Genomic DNA, 22076 nt, shown 5'->3' with positions numbered 1-22076 from the left:
AGGCGCCTTGTCCAGGGTCTGTTCCTACTTTGCACCCTGTGCTAGCTGGGATAGGCTTCAGAACTACCCATGGCCCTGATCTGGATAAAGAGGGTTAGAAAGTGACTTGACATGTCATTTATTTTTTAAAACATCATGGGCTTGTGTTCATTAAGAAAGAGATATTGTATAACGTGTGTTTGCATTGTTGTGGCTAATGTTACTGTTATTTTTGCATTTTCCTTTCCTATAGCATGCTTAAGGAACATAAAAACGCACCACTCCACAGTCTTTAAAATTGCTGTGTTTATTAATGACCCACTTATTTCAGTACAGGGTTCTTTCAGGTGAAAAACATGAATCAATTATGGATGGAGTGCCAGGTTTTGAATCACTAATCAACTGAACTTGCAAATTTGAGTCTCTTGTGAAGCCCCCCACAGATATGGCTGCACACACCAACAAACTAACTTGGGAATTGAGCCAAGGTGTCTAGAGCTGTAAGGCAGCAGAATTAAACATTGTGCTCCCATACTGCGCTGGGCTAGTTCATATATGTATCAATTATTGAACCTGATTAATCCAGTTTGCGGTGGGCTGGCGCCCTGCCCAGGGTTTGTTTCCTGCCGTGCCCTGTGTTAGCTGGGATTGGCTCCAACAGACCCCCGTGACCCTGTAGTTAGGATATTGCGGGTTGAAAAATGGATGGATGGATGGATGGTTAATCCGGTTTAGGGTCGCAGAGACTGGCAACTCACCCAGCAGCATCAGGCTCAGGAAAGGCACTAGCCTTGGATGGCTGCCAGCTTACTACTGGGCACACGTCCATATACATTAATATAGGGCCATATTATAGTGTTTAATTAACTATGCACACAGATCTTTGTGACATGAGAATGAAGAAGAGTATCCAATAGAAAACTGACACTGATATGGAAAGAATGTAAAAAAAATCCCACGCGGACAGTTTGGAATTTCCAGAGCTCTATTGGTCTCTGGAGCTGTTAACTAAGCCAGCTCGTGTAGCAGGTAATTTTCACCCGAGGACAAATCACTGCAATGTTTTGACATCTTCTTGCAACTTATAAGCTTCCTTATTTAACTTGAAGGGGGTGGGAAATTATACTTGACCCATATAGTACATGGTATCAGAGTTCAGCCAATCATGAAAATGGATGTTTTTGTCCAGATCGGTGCAGTACAGCAGTTAAGGTTCAACGTCGGGGCACACCCCTCCCCGTCTCTGAGAAAGGACCAGCTACAGGTTACTGAATTAACTGGATTAACTTACACAAAATGGTTGTAAATAGAGAATTTGTAGCTGCTGAAAGGCAAAGCACTCAAAGTAGATATGAAAGGTATGAGGCTCGCTGCTTTGTCCGAACTCCGTCCTCTCAGGCACTGAACATCCCTTCCGTATCGAGGCCCCGCCTCCTTACCCGCCCCGCGCTTTAAGTGTGTACTTGCCAGTGCTCGTATAATTTGCACAGATAGGTTAGCAGATTTGCTGTTGACACGAATGTTTCGGAATGGCTCACTCAAGCACCGTTCAAACTCTTGGATTTTTGCTGCTCGCTGCTATTCTCCTGCAGACTGTAGCAGTGGCAGTGACGTTCATGTACTTCAGCAGCGCGTTGGCGACGGTGAGTGTGATTTATTTTGGACGAGATTTATTTAGGCGCGGGTCTGCAAGCAGTTGCATGCTTTCTGCGCCTTCTCATGAAGTGCACCGGTACAGCTCTATGGACTACAAAAACAAGTGCACGGTTTTATAACAGATGGACGTGCATTGGCATTTCAGGTACTTTATGCCATCGTTGCACTATATCAGGATTAGCTGGCACCTTGCCGTTTAAGTTTATGCTCTCTGCCCTAAACTTGAGCACAAAAGTTTCTGTTAAGGTGGCGCGGATCTGCTGCTTACAGAATAGTCGACGTGGACTTTTCCTACCTCATGCAGTTTCACTTACAGAACGTACTACTCTTGTCCCACGATCCCTGATTACTTGAAAAGCCGAAAATTAATCAACGATTGCATACTAATGTAGACAGCACCTGTTATAAACGAAAAGCTAATGGTTGATAGGGTTACTGCCGCTTCATGGATTCAGTATCATGGGTCCGAGTCTTTCTGTGTAGAGATTGCATTTCTTTTCCGGGATTTTCTCCCACTAGACCCACAAAGCTATTTATATTGGGTTGTTTATTCGGCTTCACTTGGTTGGGCTTCTGCCTTATGTCCGTTGTGACTGGGGTTCCGATGCCCATGAAATGGGTTAAGTGGAAGATCACAGCCTCACGCGTAGAGCCAAGACTGGAAGGGACGCCAGTTCTCGGCAAGGATACCTATCGACTGAGAGAACGTGAAAACTCGATACAGAATGTGGAATCTGAAACGTAATACTTTGCTTGACTATCGATGCCTGTTACAGTCCTGGAAATAACTGTACATGTATTAGTGATTTTAATTTTTTGCGCATGAAAGGAATAGGAGAATAAAAAAGAATAGGAGAATAAAATTTAGGGTACAAAATTTCGCCTGAGAGGCATGCTGCACCTATTTTCCCATATAAATGTATGGTCATGTTATGCCTTATGCATATTTACTTTGCTAGCTAAATTTCCCGTCCATATGGGACACAAATTTAATAGCGTATAGCGTCTTTAACTGCATTTACAGTAAAGACATTTAAAAGCCTTCAATTTGGGAAGTAATTTCATGCGTGACGTGCTGAAGAGTATCGAATCGACCGAAAAACGGCAGTTAATAGAAAAGTCCTCTCTCTGCATTTAGCAGCAGAAGAAAACGTCAAAACAGTAATTTTTTTTACATGATTGTACTTTTTTGATGGTTACTTTAAAATGCACAGTATGCAGCAAATCAAAGTACATCACAGCAACAATATATCCGAGATCTCCTGTGTCTGTTTTTTCCCCAAATGCTGAAGGTAGTAAAATTTCTTGAAAGCCAAGTTCAGAGGAATTGAAAAGGACATATTGTATACGTTATTTTGGAATGTAAAACTGCAGATCGAATACAACTGGGTCAGAAAAAAATGCTTTCCTTATGACCTTTTGTTTTTGTCCAGTGAGCTTATCTAATACCGATGGGCCACCTTAACAGAGAGAGGCGTGCATGTTTTGTTTTAAACTTTATTTAATGTAAACAGCCTTGCGTGCGCCGCCTATAGAGCATTTTTACTACTACACTTTGTTTTGTGCAAAACACAATATCTAGAGGCGTGGTTGAATATTTAACTCTGTCGTTGACCGAAACGACGCATTTTTATACATATTTGCTATGAATTTAACATTTTATGTTGCTAGTCAGATTTTTTTGTTATAGTTAAAAGCGCTGCAATTCTTGCATGTATCTGTTCACTGCGAAAGAGGACGGTGCAAATGACACTAACCAATGACGGATCAGGATGTTGTCAGACAAGATAAACATTGTTTATGTTTCAAATGTTGCAGATGAAGGAAACTTTTTCTAAAAGCAGTATATCCTGCTTGAGAAGAAGCAGTTTGAACTTCCTCAAGGGTTCCGAAGCAGACACTAAAGAGGATGATGATGACCCCTGCTGGCAGGTCACAGAACAGCTGCATCTCCTTATCGAAAAGGTACATTTTAAGAGTATCACGCAGGTGGAAAGTACACAAGTTCACTTTGGAAAAAAGCTGTCTTTTGATCTGAAATTTGGGGGCATTACATGCTTTTGCTTTGGGCTTATTCTGTTTTTATATTTGTGTTGTACAGACAATGTCCACTCGCTACCGAAAGGAGTTGTCCTCTTTTGTTTCAGGTATATATTTTTTTTAATCCATTTTGTTTTATTTTATGCATTGAACTAAAAACAATTCCTTCATTGTTGACACAGTTTACCTTAAAAAACTGATATTGGATTTTATATATGCTTGTGTCCTTAGGTAAAAACCCATTCTGATGTGTAACACACAGCAGGGGTCCCCAAGAACGGTCCTGGAGGGCTGCAGTGACTGCAGGTTTTCATTCTAACCCTTAATTTGAATAGTGACCTGTTTTTGCTGCTAATTAACCTCTTTTGAATTCATTTGAAATGCTTTTTTTAAAAGATTTGTTCCCCTGAATTTCTTCATCATTCCTCTGAATTGCTTCATTTCTTTCCTTAAATGGCACCCAAACAGAAATGAAACGTGAAGTGAGTGAGCCAACAGAAGACCAACTAATTCTTGGCCTCAAAGTCCAACCAATTTCACCAACCAGTTGCTTATTGTTAATTAAACCCATTCTTTAATTCTATGGCTTGTTGCTCCTCTTATTGTGCAATAGCATAAATTTCCAAAATTGTTGATTTTCTCTTTTCTAAGAGCAGTTAAAATGTTTTAGGGACCTGAGCAGATAAACATTCCTGAGACCTTCAACTTTGTTTATTTTCAGATATTGTATAATGGACACCGGTTGTTTTGGCTCATGTTGTATCTCATTATTGTTTGGCTGCTATTTAAGGAAAAAGAAAAGATCAAGGGGTCTGAGACTTCAAGAGCAAGCCAATTAAAATGAATTAAAAAGAAGTTAATTAGCAGCAAAAACAGGTCACTCATTAAGAAAAGGGTTGGAATGAAAACATGAAGCCACTGTGCTGCCCTCCAGGACCTGAGTTGGTGACCTCTGCCTTACAGGGTTATGTAAAGTGTGGCCTCACCATGTTTTTACACCTTAAACAACAGCTAATTCATTGATTAGGACTGGAACAGTTTGTTTCTGTTCAGTGGGAACTCCAATGCCATAAGTGGTTATAAGGCCCTTTGTGGGGTTCATTTAGGTAGAGTACCATTACATGTTGTTAGTGGAAATCGCTATTTTTGTCAAGTGATCGTTAGAATTTTTATTTGCACCAAATCCCAAACTTTCCTTATTGTCACATATAGTGAGAATTTTCCTGGCCTCATTCCTGAAATGATCTGCTACCCTGGCTTAGTAATTGAATAGCATAACTTGTAGACATTTTATTATAACGGCAGTTGTAGCTTTAGGTACAGCTGCCCAAACATCAATTCTTCTCTGAACCAACAGTGCAGACACTGTGTAGTGCCAAATGGTGAAGTTGACTGCGTCTTTACTCACCATATAACATTTAGTATGTTTTCCATTTTGTATAATGAAATCTAGGTGTGTTTTAATGCAATGCAATATGATCAGTCTTAATATAATCTAAGTATTTTCTTATGTTTTATTGCCAGATAGCCCTAACTCTTGGACTTCACAATAATAATAATAATTTTTCTTTGTAGATGAAGTTTCTCGTGTCCTCCCATCCATCATGGTTGAAAGCCAGCACATTAAACGGCCTGAGCTGGCAGCTCACCTCACTGGAAATGTTATCAACAAACAAGAAAAATATGAAAGTAAGTTCAGGGGTCCATGCACACAGACCTGCAGTAGTCCTTAATTGGCTAGAATGTGATTACTCTGCCACAGTACATGTAGACATGTATAATTATTTTAAATTTATGTCAGTGATAAGATTGATGGTTGGAATGGCAGTAAATAGCTGCAACTAAAATGTTGCTAGAGCATCCTTCAGCTGGAGACATTGAATATTGAATGTATAGATGAAATTTGTATCTTTGTTTAGTAGAGGATATCTGTTGGTTAAGAAGTGTCAGCCATTGTGTGCAAAGTAGTTATTACTTACGTCATCACCTAAAGTCTGCTCCACTTTTAAATATGACACATTAGGACAATGCAGAAAATGCTGTCCTAAAATGCAGCCAGTACACTCATTTTTGTTTTAAAGCTGTGATTTTGAGGATTATTCAGAATTTTTCTAATACTGTCTTAGGGTGAAACCTATTGATGCATAGTTGACGTTTAAGCCCAGCATCTCAGAATTAGGATGACACTACAGATCCTCAAGCTGACACGCAAAGCTTTTGCTAGGACAACATCAATAAATAAGCAAAATATACACTGAGTTGTCTGTGGTGTTGATCACCTTCAGCTGTTAACTTGCCTCATTCCATTCCATTTCTGCAGATAGAAAATAACTTTTTTTTTCTTTCTTGTATATTGTAGCATTTAGTACTCCAGTTTATAAAGTGGTTTGTTAGTGTACCTATTGCCCAAATTAAGAAGCTGTTCATCTATCCATTCATTTTCTAGCCCATTTCCCCAGTTCAGGGTCTCAGGGAACCAATCCTATCGAAACAGAATTAGGCATGAAATTGGAGTAAACCTTCAGTTCATCGCAAAGCAATGTTGCATTTATATTCACACATAAGCAGTTGTGTTCTTGAGAACAAAAGAGTTGCTTTTCTTAGTATCTGTAATCAGTGAAGCTCAGTGGTTCACATTGCTTTTATCAACGATCTTTGCTTCAGTATACATTGTTAACTGCCCTTGAAAGTTTGTTACTGATTTGTTCTCTGCCACAAGAAGTTCAGTTTACTGCCTCTTAAAGTGCACAGCCGTGAATAACATCATTTTAAGGGCCACCTGCACATCTGTTAGATGACAGATTGTTCCATGGCTGGCAAGTGGGGCATTCAAATTCTCCACTGGAAAAGTTACACATTTCCTCTTAGTTTTGAGAGAGATACGGAAAGTGTTTGTACAAACCTTTAATTTGGTCACACAGTTTGAGGAAAAATTATGAGGAGTTATCCTTTGTTTGATTTTTATTTTGCTTGTTTTTACCTTTCAGATTCATTATCCAGAGGGGTGGTAGGTCAGAAGATTCTGAACTGGGAGTCCAAGCGAGGGCTGGCATTTTTACACAATCTGCACTTTAAGGATGGTGAGCTAATCATTCCTAGAACCGGACTTTATTACATATATTCCCAAACATATTTCCGGCATTCAGTACCCATTACAGGTGAGGTGGAAAATCTTATGGAAAATAAGCAGATGCTCCAGTACATTTATAAAGTAACTTCCTACCCTGAGCCCATTCTCCTGATGAAAAATGCCAGAACAACGTGTTGGTCAAAGAATTCTGAGTATGGCCTGTATTCCATCTATCAAGCTGGTGCTTTCCAGTTAAAAGCAGATGATCGGGTGTTTGTATCTGTTAGCAATATTACTATTGTTGACATGGATGAAGAATCAAGTTTTTTTGGAGCCTTTATGGTGAGCTAGAAGGTAGTTTTCAATGTTGTCCAAAATGTTTTGAAAGTATCTTCTCCATTAAAATAGCATCCTGTTGAAGCTGCTATAGAGAAGAAAAGAAGGACACAACCCTTGGGATTGTGGATTCCACAAGCACTTAGTGACCTCTGCGTCCTGCTCTGCACTTTTCTGATTGAAGTTTTGATGGGGAAATTGTTAAGAGAGAAAGAAGTGCTGATAAAAACAGGTCAAATCACTTTGAAGTGATCCTTTTCAATGCAGTCTTCAATTTTTAGAATCAGATAATGGTTTAGAGGTGCTGCTAACAGCTACAAGCACAGATTTCCATATGGAAAAACAAAACAACAAACATGAAAAGCAATTCAAGCACAAACACTTTTGATACCTTTGCCCAGAAAGTATCATATGACATCATGCCAAATTTCTGTCTTGATTGGTACATGTCTCAGCAAATGGACCATCTGAACAACTAGCATGTACTGTTCAAGGAGAATTCCTGCCTTAAAATGGGCATGCAAAATGAATGTGATAAAGTCTTCATTATAGTTTTATGTGTTTCGTGAGAAAATGTGGACCTGTTTTTTTTCTCTGCGAGAAATGAAATAAGACAATTGAGAACATTAAAGACTGTCTTTTGTTCAGTCACTCATAACAAAAATAGCACCCTTTGTCAGATGTTTTTAAATATTCCACCCATTGAGGCGTTTAGGAGGTACAGTACTATCAATAGAAGAATTTACTACATTGGAGCAAACAGCACAGCTAAAGAATGTATTGCAACAATGACTTCAAGAGGACAAACTAGCAAAGTGTTTCCTTTACATATATACTGTGTATATATATATATATGTATAAAAAAAAGTTAATTGTAATACACACTACAGTTACACATTTTGCATATGATTTGTATAGATTTTTAATTTGTTTCATAGAATTATTCTTTTTTAATACAAGCAAACTATTTGAAACTGTCTAAAAATTGATTGTGCACAGATGTTGGGTGGTTTTGATTCCAGCTTGTGTAATAAATTTCCTTCTCACAGATGCACCATTTACTCTGCTGGCATCTCTAGAGTACCAACTTTAGAAAACTACTGACTTCAGTTGTGTGTGTATGTCTGTGTGTGTTTGCATCTGCAAACATCTCCTGAAGAGGGTGTGCATGAATAAAAATGAAAACCTTACTTTGAACTAAATGAGGAGTCACCAGACCTGGCTTACTGACCAGTCAAATCAGATAAGTACGCATGTCATGCCAAAAAACTACTAACCACTGAGAGACCCCATGCTTAGCAGTCCAGTCTCATTGATCCTGTACTGACTAAATATTGGCTTTCAGTTTCAATGCTTGACACAGAACACCATGAATCTACTTGAGTGGAATGAACCAGCCTTTGCCTCTGCACTACAAGTTTGAAGGTAAGAGACTTCAGAGCTTCCAAATTGTATATGTAGCTTGGAAAGGAGATTATTAAGCACTAACTGCAGTGTGTACTTCCAGTAAACTTGAACAGTTTATTCATTTTAAATAGAAAAGCAAGAAAACACTAGGTTGCTCCATTAATTCATAACCTATATAATGCAATTTTTTTTATCCCCCATGTAAAAATGCTTCACAGATTTCCGAACAATAATGTGCTTAAATATTTTGAATTAGTACAAAAGTCAGTTGCTTTAGGCTTACCAAATCAAGACCCTGAAGTAGATTAAGTAGGTAAGAAACTAAATGCGCTATTTATGTTGTTACACATGCAGAAACAGCCACTCACATACTGAGATGATTCCGTTTTACTTTCATTTGTGTGTATGCAAGAAATATTATGAGTTTCAACAGTGAATAATGTGAAAACTTAAGTGCAATATGAAATGTTGTGTTTAAAATGTACATTTTTGTATATAACATTAATCTTCTCTGCACTGTAAAATAGCCCAAAGCCAATAAATTTTGTTTTAGCGTAATTGCTTTGTATGTTTCATTTTAGCTGTGTCTTTATTTTATTTTACTTTTATATTCCAGACACCATGGAAAAGCAATACTTTAGTAAAAGGTCTGAAGTTCTGTTCTATTTGAATTATCTTTGTATTAGGTGTTCCCTTTTAATTCACCTGTGTTAACTGTCATACAATGGTTTGTGGGTCAGCAAAAGCCGCCAGGTTAACTTCAGTTCACTTCTTTCAGGTAAAATAAAAATGAACTTAACGCCATTAGTCCACACCAAAATGTCCCATAAATGCCATCTTATGTTGATATCTTGCAGCCATGTTATACTGTTTACATCATTTGAAGGCAATTCAAACTCTCCAATGACCATTTTTGATCTATAGAGACTGGTCACATTGTCATCTTAATCCACTGCTGTTTGGATTGAAAATTTTCCTCCTATCAGCACTGTGCTTCCCTCACTTTCTTTGTATTTATTGCATTTACTGTCCTCCCAGGGAATGGGTTTGGTTTGAGTGTCAGTGGACCTAAACCATGCCAGAGAAATGTACTCCGACATCCATCATACCACCCTCCTTTTTGCTGGAGCTCATGGAGATCTGTTAGGTTGAGACCAATATGTGTAGCTGTTCAGAACACGATGAACTAAAGTGACTTAATGACCTCACCATCCAAAACAAACAAATGACTGTTTCTGGTCACCATTATTTGTAATAAGGACTTTTTAAGCTACACCAAAAAATGCCATCTCTCTCTAACGTCCATAACGGATCGTTCTTGGGGAAATTTCCTGCTTCTGCCCTAGGCTGACATTTGTAATTCAGTAGTTCAGAACTGCTTGGCCATTTCCCCTTGCATTTCAAATCAATGAACAGACTTAATAGTCAAAGAGTTTGCATGTTTGCATAGCTGTAACTGGTGACGTCCTTCTCCAGCTTGCATGCCAGCATTACATTAACAAGTGTTTTAGGAGTTGGTCTGATCCGTTGTGAGAGATGGATGTCTGAACCGGAGCTCCGTTAGCAGCGGTGTTATTTTTTTATATTATTTTCTTATTATCCTGAGTTATCCTGTATTTATCCAACCTGAGGTTTCTACTACAGTATATGCAAGCATATATAAACATGGCCGGCAAGAAAGGGGCTCAGAAAGAAATGGAAAAGAAAACTAAAGCTACATCCAAGCCCAGAACGACAAGTCCAAGTTCAAGCTCAAGGTACGGCCTATCAGAGACTGACCTGGATCAGATTGGCGAAAGCCCAGACTCCTAGAGACCATGGTCCGCTGCATCGTCTCCAGTTGAGAGCAAAATGGGGAACGAATGTGCGTGTGCGAGTGACGCAGGTCACGATAGCTCGCCGATTGGAGAAGATCATTTGAAACTGGAAAAGGCCTTGCAGTCCACGCTTTCACCTATTCCACGCGAGCCGGGAACACTGGCTGTAATAGAGCCCACCGCCTCACCTACGGTGCACGAAAGCAGAAACGATCTGTCCGAGCTGAAGGTGATGATCGATGAGCTGAAGGTGATGATCGATGACTCAAACAAGAGATAAAGGAAGATATAAAGAAAAGCGAGAAGGCAAGTGAGAAGCTGCGACTGGAGGTGCAGCAGGATAATAATGACTCGGTGAAGCACATATATATTCGCTTTGAGGCGGCCTTTAAAGGTATGCTGGATAAAATTGAGGAGCACATTCAGGAAACCGCGTCTAAACTGAGCATACTTGCTGATCAGCTGGAGGATGTCAAGCAGATATTCACAACTCGGATTGAAACAGCCGAAAATCTAGCTGCCAGTGCTGATGGAAAAGCAACAGCTGCCAATTCCGAATAAGTGCTTTAGGTAAAAGCAGCACGTTGAGGAGTGACACACTCCTGCTAAATGTGCTCTCACTATCCCCAGACATGACATCTCTTTTCTCTTCTCCCTTGCTGTTTATCAGAGTAGTAAACTCGTATAAAAATCTGAAACATGTAATGAAGTACTGCAAACATTTGCCAGTCAACACGTTTCTAAGTTTAAATGGACCGTCACTCCATTCTCCACTCATATTTAATGTGGATCAAAGAAGCAGTCTGGTAAGAATGGCAGAACCATTTGTTTCAGCTCTTGGATGTGTAGACTGTAACAGAACTTGACTCTGAAGTGGCCCATCTGTGCGTGTTCCCAGGGATGGACTGGCCATTCTTTGGGATTTGTTCCTGCCTTTAGAAGAATGCTCAAGGATAAAAACATGGAGAGGAGGATGCTGAGGGTGTTGCACCACCCGTTTTGGTTGGGATAATAACTGAATGGTATTAGTATGGATGGCCTTCTGCACAAGCTATTCTAGGCTACAACCCAGGGCTCTGTGGACTACAGGAGATGCAAAATGTATTATCTTTGTTCTTCGTTTTTCAGAGAAATATTCCTGCCTCAAGATTGGGTTATCGTGTCATCTATAACCTCAGTACTGTTATTCCTAAAATAGCTTGTTCACTGCTAGTCACACATGCACCAGTCTTCGGGTGGAATGCGGTCTGTCTGAATGTGAATCATAAAGTCATTTGTCATAACAGTTCTTTAGAAATGGCCAATGGCTGCATACAGTGCATCTGGAAAGTATTCCCAGCGCATCACTTTTTCCACATTTTGTTATGTTACAGCCTTATTCCAAAATGGATTAAATTAATTTTTTTCCCTCAGAATTCTACACACAACACCCCATAATGACAAGGTGAAAAAAGTTTACTTGAGGTTTTTGTAAATTTATTAAAAATAAAAAAACTGAGAAATCACATGTACTTAAGTATTCACAGCCTTTGCTCAATACTTTGTCGATGCACCTTTGGCAGCAATTACAGCCTCAAGTCTTTTTCAATATGATGCCACAAGCTTGGCACACCTATCCTTGGCCAGTTTCACCCATTCCTCTTTGCAGCACCTCTCAAGCTCCATCAGGTTGGATGGGAAGCGTCGGTGCACAGCCATTTTAAGATCTCTCCAGAGATGTTCAATCGGATTCAAGTCTGGGCTCTGACTGGGCCACTCAAGGACATTCACAGAGTTGTCCTGAAGCCACTCCTTTGATATCTTGGCTGTGTGCTTAGGGTCGTTGTCCTGCTGAAAGATGAACTGTTGCCCCAGTCTGAGGTCAAGAGCGCTCTGGAGCAGGTTTTCATTCAGGATGTCTCTGTACATTGCTGCAGTCATCTTTCTCTTTATCCTGACTAGTCTCCCAGTTCCTGCCGCTGAAAAACATCCCCACAGCATGATGGTGCCACCACCATGCTTCACTGTAGGGATGGTATTGGCCTGGTGATGAGCGGTGCCTGGTTTCCTCCAAACGTGACGCCTGGCATTCACACCAAAGAGTTCAATCTTTGTCTCATCAGACCAGAGAATTTTGTTTCTCGTGGTCTGAGAGTCCTTCAAGTGCCTTTTGTCAAACTCCAGGCGGGCTGCCATGTGCATTTTACTAAGGAGTGGCTTCCGTCTGGCCACTCTAACATACAGGCCTGAATGGTTGATTGCTGCAGAGATGGTTGTCCTTCTGGAAGGTTCTCCTATCTCCACAGAGGACCTCTGGAGCTCTGACAGAGTGACCATCGGGTTCTTGGTCACCTCCCTGACTTCTCCCCCGATCGTTCAGTTTAGATTGCCGGCCAGCTCTAGGAAGAGTCCTGGTGTTTTCGCTCTTCTTCCACTTACGAATGATGGAGGCCACTGTGCTCATTGGGACCTTCAAAGCAGCAAAAATTTTTCTGTAACCCTTCCCAGATTTGTGCCTCGAGACAATCCTGTCTCGGAGGTCTACAGACAATTCCTTTGACTTCATGCTTGGTTTGTGCTCTGACATGAACTGTCAACTGTGGGACCTTCTATAGACAGGTGTGTGCCTTTCCAAATCAAGTCCAATCAACTGAATTCATTAGGTGGACTCCAATTAAGCTGCAGAAACATCTCAAAGATGATCAGGGGAAACAGGAGGCACCTGAGCTCAGTTTTGAGCTTCATGGCAAAGGCTGTGAATACTTATGTACATGTCATTTCTCAGTTTTTTTATTTTTAATAAATTTGCAAAAACCTCAAGTAAACTTTTTTCACGTTGTCATTACGGGGTGTTGTGTGTAGAATTCTGAGGGAAAAAATTAATTTAATCCATTTTGGAATAAGGCTGTAACATAAGAAAATGTGGAAAAAGTGATGCGCTGTGAATACTTTCCGGATGCACTGTATTACAATGAATTCCAGTTCTGGTGGTGATGACTTTGCTATAAGGATGTGCAATTCTGAATGTACGTGGAAGTAAAAGACTTGCACTGTCTGGTCTGTAGATAAACAAAGTTTGAGAACTGCAGGCCTAAAGCCTTAAACCACAGTTAGTTTAAACACACCTTTTTTTAGGGTGATTCAAGTTGTAAAGTAAGCCCATGTCTTTATTTTATTTTTTAAATAACTGCCAGCCTAATAAGTATCAAGTCTGAATACACAATGGGCAGTCAGAAAATCAAGAGTACACCTTATGAGAAGAATTTAGGAGTCATAGTGGACTCTAAGCTATCGACTTCCCAACAGTGGTCAGAAGCCATTAAGAAGGCAAACAGAATGTTAGGATATATAGCACGATGTGTGGAGTACAAGTCCAAGGAGGTTCTGCTCAACCTTTATAATGTGCTGGTGAGCCTCATCTTGAGTACTGTGTGCAGTTTTGTTCTCCAGGCTACAAAAAGGACATAGCAGCACTAGAAAAGGTCCAGAGAAGAGCGACTAGGCTGATTCTAGGACTGCAGAGGATGAGTTATAAGGAAAGATTAAAAGAGCTGAGCCTGTACAGTTTAAGAAAAGAAGTTTAAGAGATGACATGATTGAAGTGTTTAAAATTATGAAGGGAGTTAGTACAGTGGATCGAGACTGTTATTTTAAAATGAGTTTATCAAGAACACGGGGACACAGTTGGAAACTTGTTAAGGGTAAATTTCGCACAAACATTAGGAAGTTTTTCTTTACACAAAGAACAATAGACACTTGGAATAAGCTACCAAGTAGTGTGGTAGACAGTAAGACTTTAGGGACATTTTAAAACTCGACTTGATGTTTTCTTGGAGGAAATAAGTGGATAGGACTGGCGAGCTTTGTTGGGCTGAATGGCCTGTTCTCGTCTAGAGTGTTCAGTGTTCTAAAGTTCAATATATTATCCCATATACTGTAAATTGCTCAATTCCTTCATGTAAGTACTAGCTTTTTGGTTGGTGGAGCTAGTGACTTTTGCGTTTACTTGGACCTGGCCCATGTTGGGTTTGTTTTCCGGCCTAAATGGCACACACTGAAAGCAAAATCCAAGCTGTACTTGAGCTCTGATGTTCTGATGAACCGCTAGCTTTCTTTGCACTTTTTATACACACTATTTATATGATTCAGATTAAGATTGAGATGTAGTGGTCAACAAAACAATCATCTGAAATGCCTGGACAGCAGATGACAACAAACGTTTGAGCTTACGTCTCAGGAATTTCCATTAACAGGTGACATTACCTGTTACTTCACACAGTAGTGAGAAATCCCTTTTGAAAATAAAACTGTTATTTGACACATTGATAAGGAGATTCACAAAAGTCTACATACCTGAGCAGAATGTTGTTGTTGAAAAATCATTTATGGTTTTGAAAGGTCATTTGGCAAATCACGATACAAACATCTTGCAATTACAGAGTTTGCATATGTGTACTGTAGTGAACAACTGGTAGGGTTTATTGGAGGTTTGACAAAAGATTCTGCAAACTTGGGGAAAAAAAGCTAAGTCTGCTGTTTTTTGTGTTTTTAATTTATTTAATTTTTTTCAAAATTATGAAGGGAATTAGTACAGTGGATCGAGACTTTTCAAAATTAAATACAAATAAACGATGGCCATTGTTGCAGTAGGGCTAGCCATGGAAACTCATTTATCATGCATGTGTTATTGTATGTAGTTCATTTAGGCCTATATGGATCATGTATGCATACTGTACAGTGTCTGCAATTGGAAGCACCCATTACTGAAAAATTGTTCCCAGAGCCCTGCTGAAGGATAACTTAAAAGAAAATCGGCGGTAAATACAACCACTGCTAAGGCAGCCACCTAACTCTCAAAACAACGACATTTCAGCAAAAAAGGCATGGACTTTGTGGGCTGTTTTTCCCTATAACCCCATTCACCTTTATTCTTCTCTTGTGGTCTTTTAACATTTTATGGCAGCAATTTTAATAAAGTAATAACTAAAATTCTGTAGCACACCAAAAGTATGATATATTCTTTTACTCATCTGACAAAAAATATTCCTAGAAGAAGAAAATATTCTACAACATTCCAAGCATGATTATCTCTTTAAAGCCAAATCATTTACCGTTCCTTTCTAATTACAAGCCATTTTCTCAATTTCTATATTTCTTAACTCAATTTCGGTCCACTATAAAATGTTTCTCTTTGTTAGTGATAAAACATAACCAGTTTTGTTTAACATATTAATGTGTTTTTTGACAATCTGAGATATGTAATTCATCTCCAGCATTTAGTTAAGTCAAAATGATTTATTTATATCTTCTGCAAGGTAAGCAAGTATTGATCTGAAAAACCAAGATCTTTGCTCCTTTTTAATGTCAAGGACTTGCATGTAGGTTTGGCTCTTTCCCTTATCTGCAGGGTCCTCACCAGATCAGACAACAACACATACAGCTTCACTTCTGTGCTATTGACATACAATGTTACTTTAAAAACTAAATCTGGCACACATTCTTTGTTCCACTAGGGCTTTATTTCTCCAGTAGAATACCACTAAACTGAGTCATCTGCGATAAGCACACCTCATCAGATTGCAGTTTCTGGGAGTATATTCCTTTTCATAAATGGTATAAATGTCCTTTTATTCTTTTTAGGGTGGTTGTTTTTCAGAACACATCTAATGTTTTAAACACGAGCTCTGATTCAGTGCTGTTTTACAATTTTCTTACACTTCCCAAGGTGATCAAACTTGCTAAAATATTTTGTTAGGTATTTGGCTGACTGAAATTCTCACACATGGTCTCTGGCAAAATGAACAACTTAATACAGCAGGCCATTTGAAGACAGGATCCATTTTATTTTAATCTAAAAGAACTACTGGCTAGGCTTGAATTTCGACACTGGATTGCAAGTAATGCAAAAAAAATGATATGTGGATTAGATTATTAAAAATGAAATGAAATGAAATACCTGGTATAGTTCAAGCCAAAAACTTCCTTTATAATTGCCACTTTTATCGTATTATCCAGTTAGCTGAGAAATACAAATACATAATTCATGCTTGCTTTGACAGCAACATAATATGTAGAATGAATTGTCAGTTGCAGTCATTTTATCTGGCTGTATCACGCACTCTGAGTTGGTTGAAAGGATGGTGAGATTATTACCTTTTTAATAAAACACCATACACAGCCATGATAAAAAAGAAGGACATTTCAATCATCCTCTGATTGTTATTAACACGGCTACATTTGTTTGTCTGTCAGTCTGTTTGCTTCTCCATCCACTATCAACGAGAGCCTGTTCATGTCCCGGCTGCACTGGGCAACAGATAAGATCCAACATTAGTAGACACTCCACCCTTGCACACATCCGTCAGTGACAGAATGAGCCTCTTCACAAGTTAATTCCAAGATACTGAAAAAAAGTATACTTAGTGTCTGAAGACTTCTGTATAGACCAGCCATTCATGTGGCTTAGCTTGTAATGCGTTGAAGCATGAGGAAAACATATCCAGTGCTAAGACTTATTACTGTAGAAATGCATGGTTTAGTATGCTCTTTTAGTAGCCCCACTGCTGAAAATAAAATCTGCAATTGCAAAACTTCTGTTGTTTGTTGGTCTTTTGAAGCCAAAGTAATGTTTATTAGTTGTGATGCTAGTAGTAGTAGAAGGCATAGGTGGAATGCCTGCTGCAAGCCCATTGAAGTGGGCTGCAGGGGCTTTGCAGGGCATTCTCTATATTGGGCAGTCTGTCTCCTTTGCATCACACTGGTAACAGAACCAATGAACTGGATTAGCATTCGGGTCATTTCAGAGAAGAAAAATGGCACACTCTGAGTATGCCTAGACCCATGTGAGTTGAACGAGGCTATCAAAAGACAACATTACTCCATACCAGCTCCCACTGATGTCCACTGTAGACTGGCTGGGAAAAAAAAAATCACCATTATTGATGAAAAGGATGGATATTGGCAAATCAAGCTGGACAGACAGCCATCAATGCACTGCACTTTCAATACTCCATGGGGAAAAAACAGATTCAAGAGTCTCCTGTTTGGAGTCAAACCAAGTGAGTGAAACCTTTGGAGTGGATATCATTGCGGACGACATGATTATTGTAGCTGCAGATGAAAAAGAGCGTGTAGAGATCCTTCATGAGGTGATGCGGAGAGGAAGACATTGAAATATCAAATTCAATGCAGATAAGATCAATACAAGGTGGCAGGATACTTGCAGTGCAGAAAGAAAAGTGCTTCCCCACTAAATTGATATGTGCAGTGTGTTAAACTTTTGCCTGGTTGCTGCTCATGTCAGGTTTGGGTGGCTGCAGCCCACACAGATTAGGGACAAAACAGATTGCAGAGTTGAAAATTGTGTTTTCAAGGCACGGAATTTCTAAGGAAGTGATTAGTTTCCATGTGCCTTTGGCCAGTGCTGAGGTGCGGCAGTTTGCCAAAGACTGGGATATAACATGGACATTTTCAAACCCTGGATATCCTCAGTCAAATGGTACAGCAGAGAGAACAATGAAAGCAATCAAACTAATTCCTCAGAAGGCCTTCCAGACCAACACAGATGCACATCTTACATTACATATTCTGAGAAATACTCCAGTAAAAGGATTAGGTTTCACATCAGCAGAGTTATTGATGGGCCATGTTCTCGGAAGCACCCTCCCTATAACAAGTCCAATGCTGAAACCCAGACACCCAAAGAAAGTCAAGAAGAGACTAACAGAGCAACAACAAAAACAGAAAGACTATTATTGACCAGCACACAAAGTCACTTTCTGTCCTTGGTCCAGGAGCAACAGTCAGTATAGGAACCCCTCAAGGCTGGACACCGGCAATAGCCAAGGTCATATGACATTATGACTTCAATAGGTCAGAAGTATAGACATAACAGAAGATATCTCAGGCCGCTTAAACGTGACACTTTTGTTTTTGAAGAGAAGGAAGAAGACTACTGTAACATAGAACAAGTGCCAACACAAGAAGATGCTGGTATACCACCTCCAGAAAGCCACCAAGTGGAAGAACAAATGGTAAGTCAAGTTTAAAAAAAATCTAATAGAAGTGGCAGGGGTGTAAAGATACCTGAAAGATTTAAAGATTTTCTAACGGATCAGTGGTAAAGGTTAAGCTCCAATGGTGGGCTATGCCCTCTTGACCTGTGGCCCCAGGATCTTCCAAGCACACAGTAATAAGTAGTGAATTGATAAAGTAGAAAAAAACAAACCCAAACTGTGCTTATTTGTAAACAGTTGATTAGTTTAAATATAAGGTATAATTGCTATGTGGCAATGGCAAAAGACATGGAAAATGAACACTTAAGAAATGAAGGAAAAAAAATTATTTTTTTTTTTGGAAAAAAGGGGATGTAGTAACATTGCGAATTTAAACTTCATCCATCTATCCATTCATTGTCTAACCCGCTATTTCCTAAGATAGGGTCACGGGGGTCTGCTGCAGCCAATCCCAGCCAGCACGGGGTGCAAGGCAGGAACAAATCCCGGGCAGGGCGCCAGTCCACCGCAGGGCACACCCACACACCAAGCACACACTAGGGACAATTTAGGATTGCCAATGCACCGAACCTGCATGTCTTTGGACTGTGAGAGGAAACCGGAGCACCCGGAGGAACAGTAGGGGGAGCAAAAGTAACAAATTGCAAATGGATTGCAAATAGAGACGTGCATCTTTTGTAAATGTTCTGATACATGTTTGTTAATAAATCAAAGGCCTTGGTGAGTCAAAGGTCAAAGGTGAGTTAGTCACCTGCCTTGAATTAAATCCTTTACTGATGGTTCCAGACTGAACAAAGAACAGCATGAGGTTTATAGTCTAATCCTGTTGAATAATGCTAACCAGCCTGCGGGGCTTCAGGATTTCAGTCCATCCATACCCGTTACAGCTGACAAGGCTCATCCCAAATCAATTAACTCCTCAACAAAAGTGTCTCCATGTTATCAATAGGAGATGTATAGTTGTAAATTAGTATTCCCAAAAAAAGCAAAGGTAGATGCAATGCAAAATTCGGAGTGATTTTCATAAGAATTCTTTTTTACTACAGTTTTTCCTAAGCCTCAGTTATGTGACTGGAATGGACCACTGATTCTGAGAAGCTAGCTGGCTACACAATACTCTCCTTAGGTAATGAAAATGGTGGCATCACACCTAGGATCATTCCTGGCAGCTATCACGCACCCACTCCCCATTCAATGCAGGCTGAGCATCTACTGTACTTTGCAGCCTGCCATGTAGCCAACACACAAATGTAGAAATGTGCAGTCTCTTCTCACTCATGCCCTCTAGTGGTTTTCAATAGCAGGTACAGTGGAAGCAAGATGGTTTGAGTCCTCAGCATCACACAGTGTTAAAGAATTTCACTCTGCTCTTCATAGGTGACAGTACTACTAATACTATTAATTACTATTAATACTATTAATTACTATTAATAATACTATTATTGCTGCCATTACCATCAGGGTTCCATAAGGCAAAGAGGAAAGACAACAAAAGAGCTAAACAAATTTTTACCACATATATAGCATGAAATGTATGCTCTATGTCTGCTAGTAGCCTCACATAATTAAATATTCAATTTTAACCCATAATCATAGAGGAAAGAAAAGAGAGCTTAATGAAAACTTTAGGGTTTACGTCAATAACACAATTGCCTGTTCTAAGTCAGTAAAGAAGCAAATAAAAGGTTTGAATTAAACTCCTTGGGTTTGCATTGGCATCACCTTAAGCCTTGTATTTAAATTCCATTTCTTATTTTTTAATTGTTAAGTTTAATATTTAAGTTGCTGATTTATTAAACAATTAATTATCTATTTGACCTCTTGCAGTGCTAAAATGTCCATATAGCATTGTATTTTGTTCTTCTGAGTGGGCTAGTAAATGTAAATTCAAACTGAGAAATTTTAGTTTAGAATGACAACTCTGTTTATTTTTGATTCACTTGTTTTAACGAAAATCTTGTTCAAATATTTCTTTATAGAGGAGGGAATTTTGATGCCAATGCAAGACCAACTAAGAAAGTTTAGGTTTTGAAAAAATCCCCTCGGTGTGACAGTGCCATCGGAGTCCTTTGGGGGTCTGTGCTCACACTGTCACTCTATTATGTTAGAAACAATCATTCTAGTACAGAAAGAAAAGATGGCCAGAATTAGTAAATACTGACAAGGCAGCAACAACAATTCAGGGAAACTTTGGGAAATGCTAGTGAAGTACGGTCAAATGTAGACAAGCATAAAGTTTAACATGCAAGCAAATGGGACAATAACTAAAACTCTAAGATGGGTGATGCTGATCTATGGAGAGATTTAGGGCTTTATATTGAACTGAACAAGCTGGTAAAGTGCCACAGAGATTAAAAAGGTTAGTAATATTACGGAGGACTCAGAAAGTATCCAGACCCCTTCACTTTCTGCACACTTTATTGTGTCGAATATTTAATTTCTGAATGGAAATATCAGCCGTTTATGCCTGATATGAACATTTTGTTTTTAGTGAATTGTTTTTATATAGTTAGCACAGGTTATGTTTAGGTTTATATTATACTTATAGTTTGTCTACATTCAAATTTATGTTATTCTCTCAGCTGCCACTACATTTGATTGTACCTTGTGCCGTGATAATATAGGCTGCTCTGTTCTATAATGAAAAAGTGAAGGCATGTTTTCAGAAAGGTTTGCAAATTTATTGAAAATCAAAAACTGAAATCTCTCATTTCTGTAAGTATTCAGACCCTTTGTTATGGCAAATATTGTGTCATACTCCATATTGTGGTCAGGTGAAGCCTGTTTGCTTTAATTATCCCTGAGATGTTTCTAGAACTTCATTGGAGTCCACCTGCGGCAAACTGTATTGATTGGACAAAATGTAGGAAGGCACACTCCTGTGTATAGAAGATCCGACGTTTCACACTGCATGTCAGGACAAAAAGCAAGCCACAATACCCAAGAAAATCTCTGTAGATCCCTGTATTAAAATTGTGGGGAAGTGTAAATCAGGACAAGGGGGTCAAACTATTTCTAAAGCTGCAAGTATTCCCAGGAGCACAGTGGCCTCAATAATTGTGAAATGGAAGATGTTTGTAACCACCAGAACCCTTCCTAGAGTGTGTAGCCCAGCCAAACTGAGTAACTGGGCAATGATGGCCTTGGTGAGTGAGCTGAACAAAATTCCCAATGATCATTCTTACAGACCTTCAGAAGACCTCTGCTGAGATGGGAGATCCTGTTGGAAGGATGACCACCTTAGCAGCACACCATTAAGCAGGCACTTACAGTAGAGTTGCTAGACAGAAGCCCCTCTTAAGTACAAGGCATGTAATGGCATTTAAAGGACCCTTATTTGGTCTTATGAGAACTTCAAGCATTATACCTGGCAAAGACATGGCACTGCCCATCACCTGTCTAAAGCCATCCCTACAGTGAAACATGGTGGAGGCAACATTGTGCTAGAGTTGAGTTACTATCCACCATGAAATATTAAAAGTCAAAATAACAGAATACAATAACACTGTCCGTCTTGAGAGACGCTGCTATTTCTCCAAGATTATAAATAACAATGCTAGTAATCCCAGAGTCTTATTTTCTACAATTGATCGCCTAATAAACCCAGGTAACTCAAAGGAATGCCTCCTAAGTACTTCCAGTAAAACCTGTGAGGCTATCGCTGTATTTTTCAATCAAAAAATTAATGATATTAGAAATAACATAGTATATCTCCCCAACACTAAGGATCCTCCTAAACCCCAACATCCTGTTATAAACAAATTAAACTCTTTCACT

General features: G+C 39.3%; 1 protein-coding gene across 1 annotated transcript; it reads left to right on the top strand.

Moving 5' to 3' along the window:
* Nucleotides 1-1455: 1455 nt before the first annotated feature.
* tnfsf10 (TNF superfamily member 10) lies at nucleotides 1456-9046 on the top strand. Its single transcript, XM_039761506.1, has 5 exons — nucleotides 1456-1622; nucleotides 3454-3600; nucleotides 3737-3782; nucleotides 5251-5364; nucleotides 6663-9046. Exons 1-5 carry the CDS (start codon nucleotides 1509-1511, stop codon nucleotides 7094-7096), a joined length of 855 nt encoding a protein of 284 aa, XP_039617440.1. The 5' UTR covers nucleotides 1456-1508; the 3' UTR covers nucleotides 7097-9046.
* The last annotated feature ends 13030 nt before the right edge of the window (nucleotides 9047-22076 follow it).

Source organism: Polypterus senegalus, chromosome 1, assembly GCF_016835505.1.
Source record: "Polypterus senegalus isolate Bchr_013 chromosome 1, ASM1683550v1, whole genome shotgun sequence".
In the NCBI taxonomy this organism is placed as follows: Eukaryota; Metazoa; Chordata; class Cladistia; order Polypteriformes; family Polypteridae; genus Polypterus; species Polypterus senegalus.
The sequence above is the reverse complement of the archived record's forward strand: the minus strand, read 5'-3'. Positions and strand labels throughout refer to the sequence as shown.

Bases quoted from the DNA above. Each gene is read 5' to 3' on its own strand.
- tnfsf10 (XM_039761506.1), top strand. From the start codon at position 1,509: ATGGCTCACTCAAGCACCGTTCAAACTCTTGGATTTTTGCTGCTCGCT. The intron at 3,783-5,250 runs GTATATATTTTT...TTTTCTTTGTAG, and splicing joins GTTGTCCTCTTTTGTTTCAG to ATGAAGTTTCTCGTGTCCTC. The intron at 5,365-6,662 runs GTAAGTTCAGGG...TTTACCTTTCAG, and splicing joins CAAACAAGAAAAATATGAAA to ATTCATTATCCAGAGGGGTG.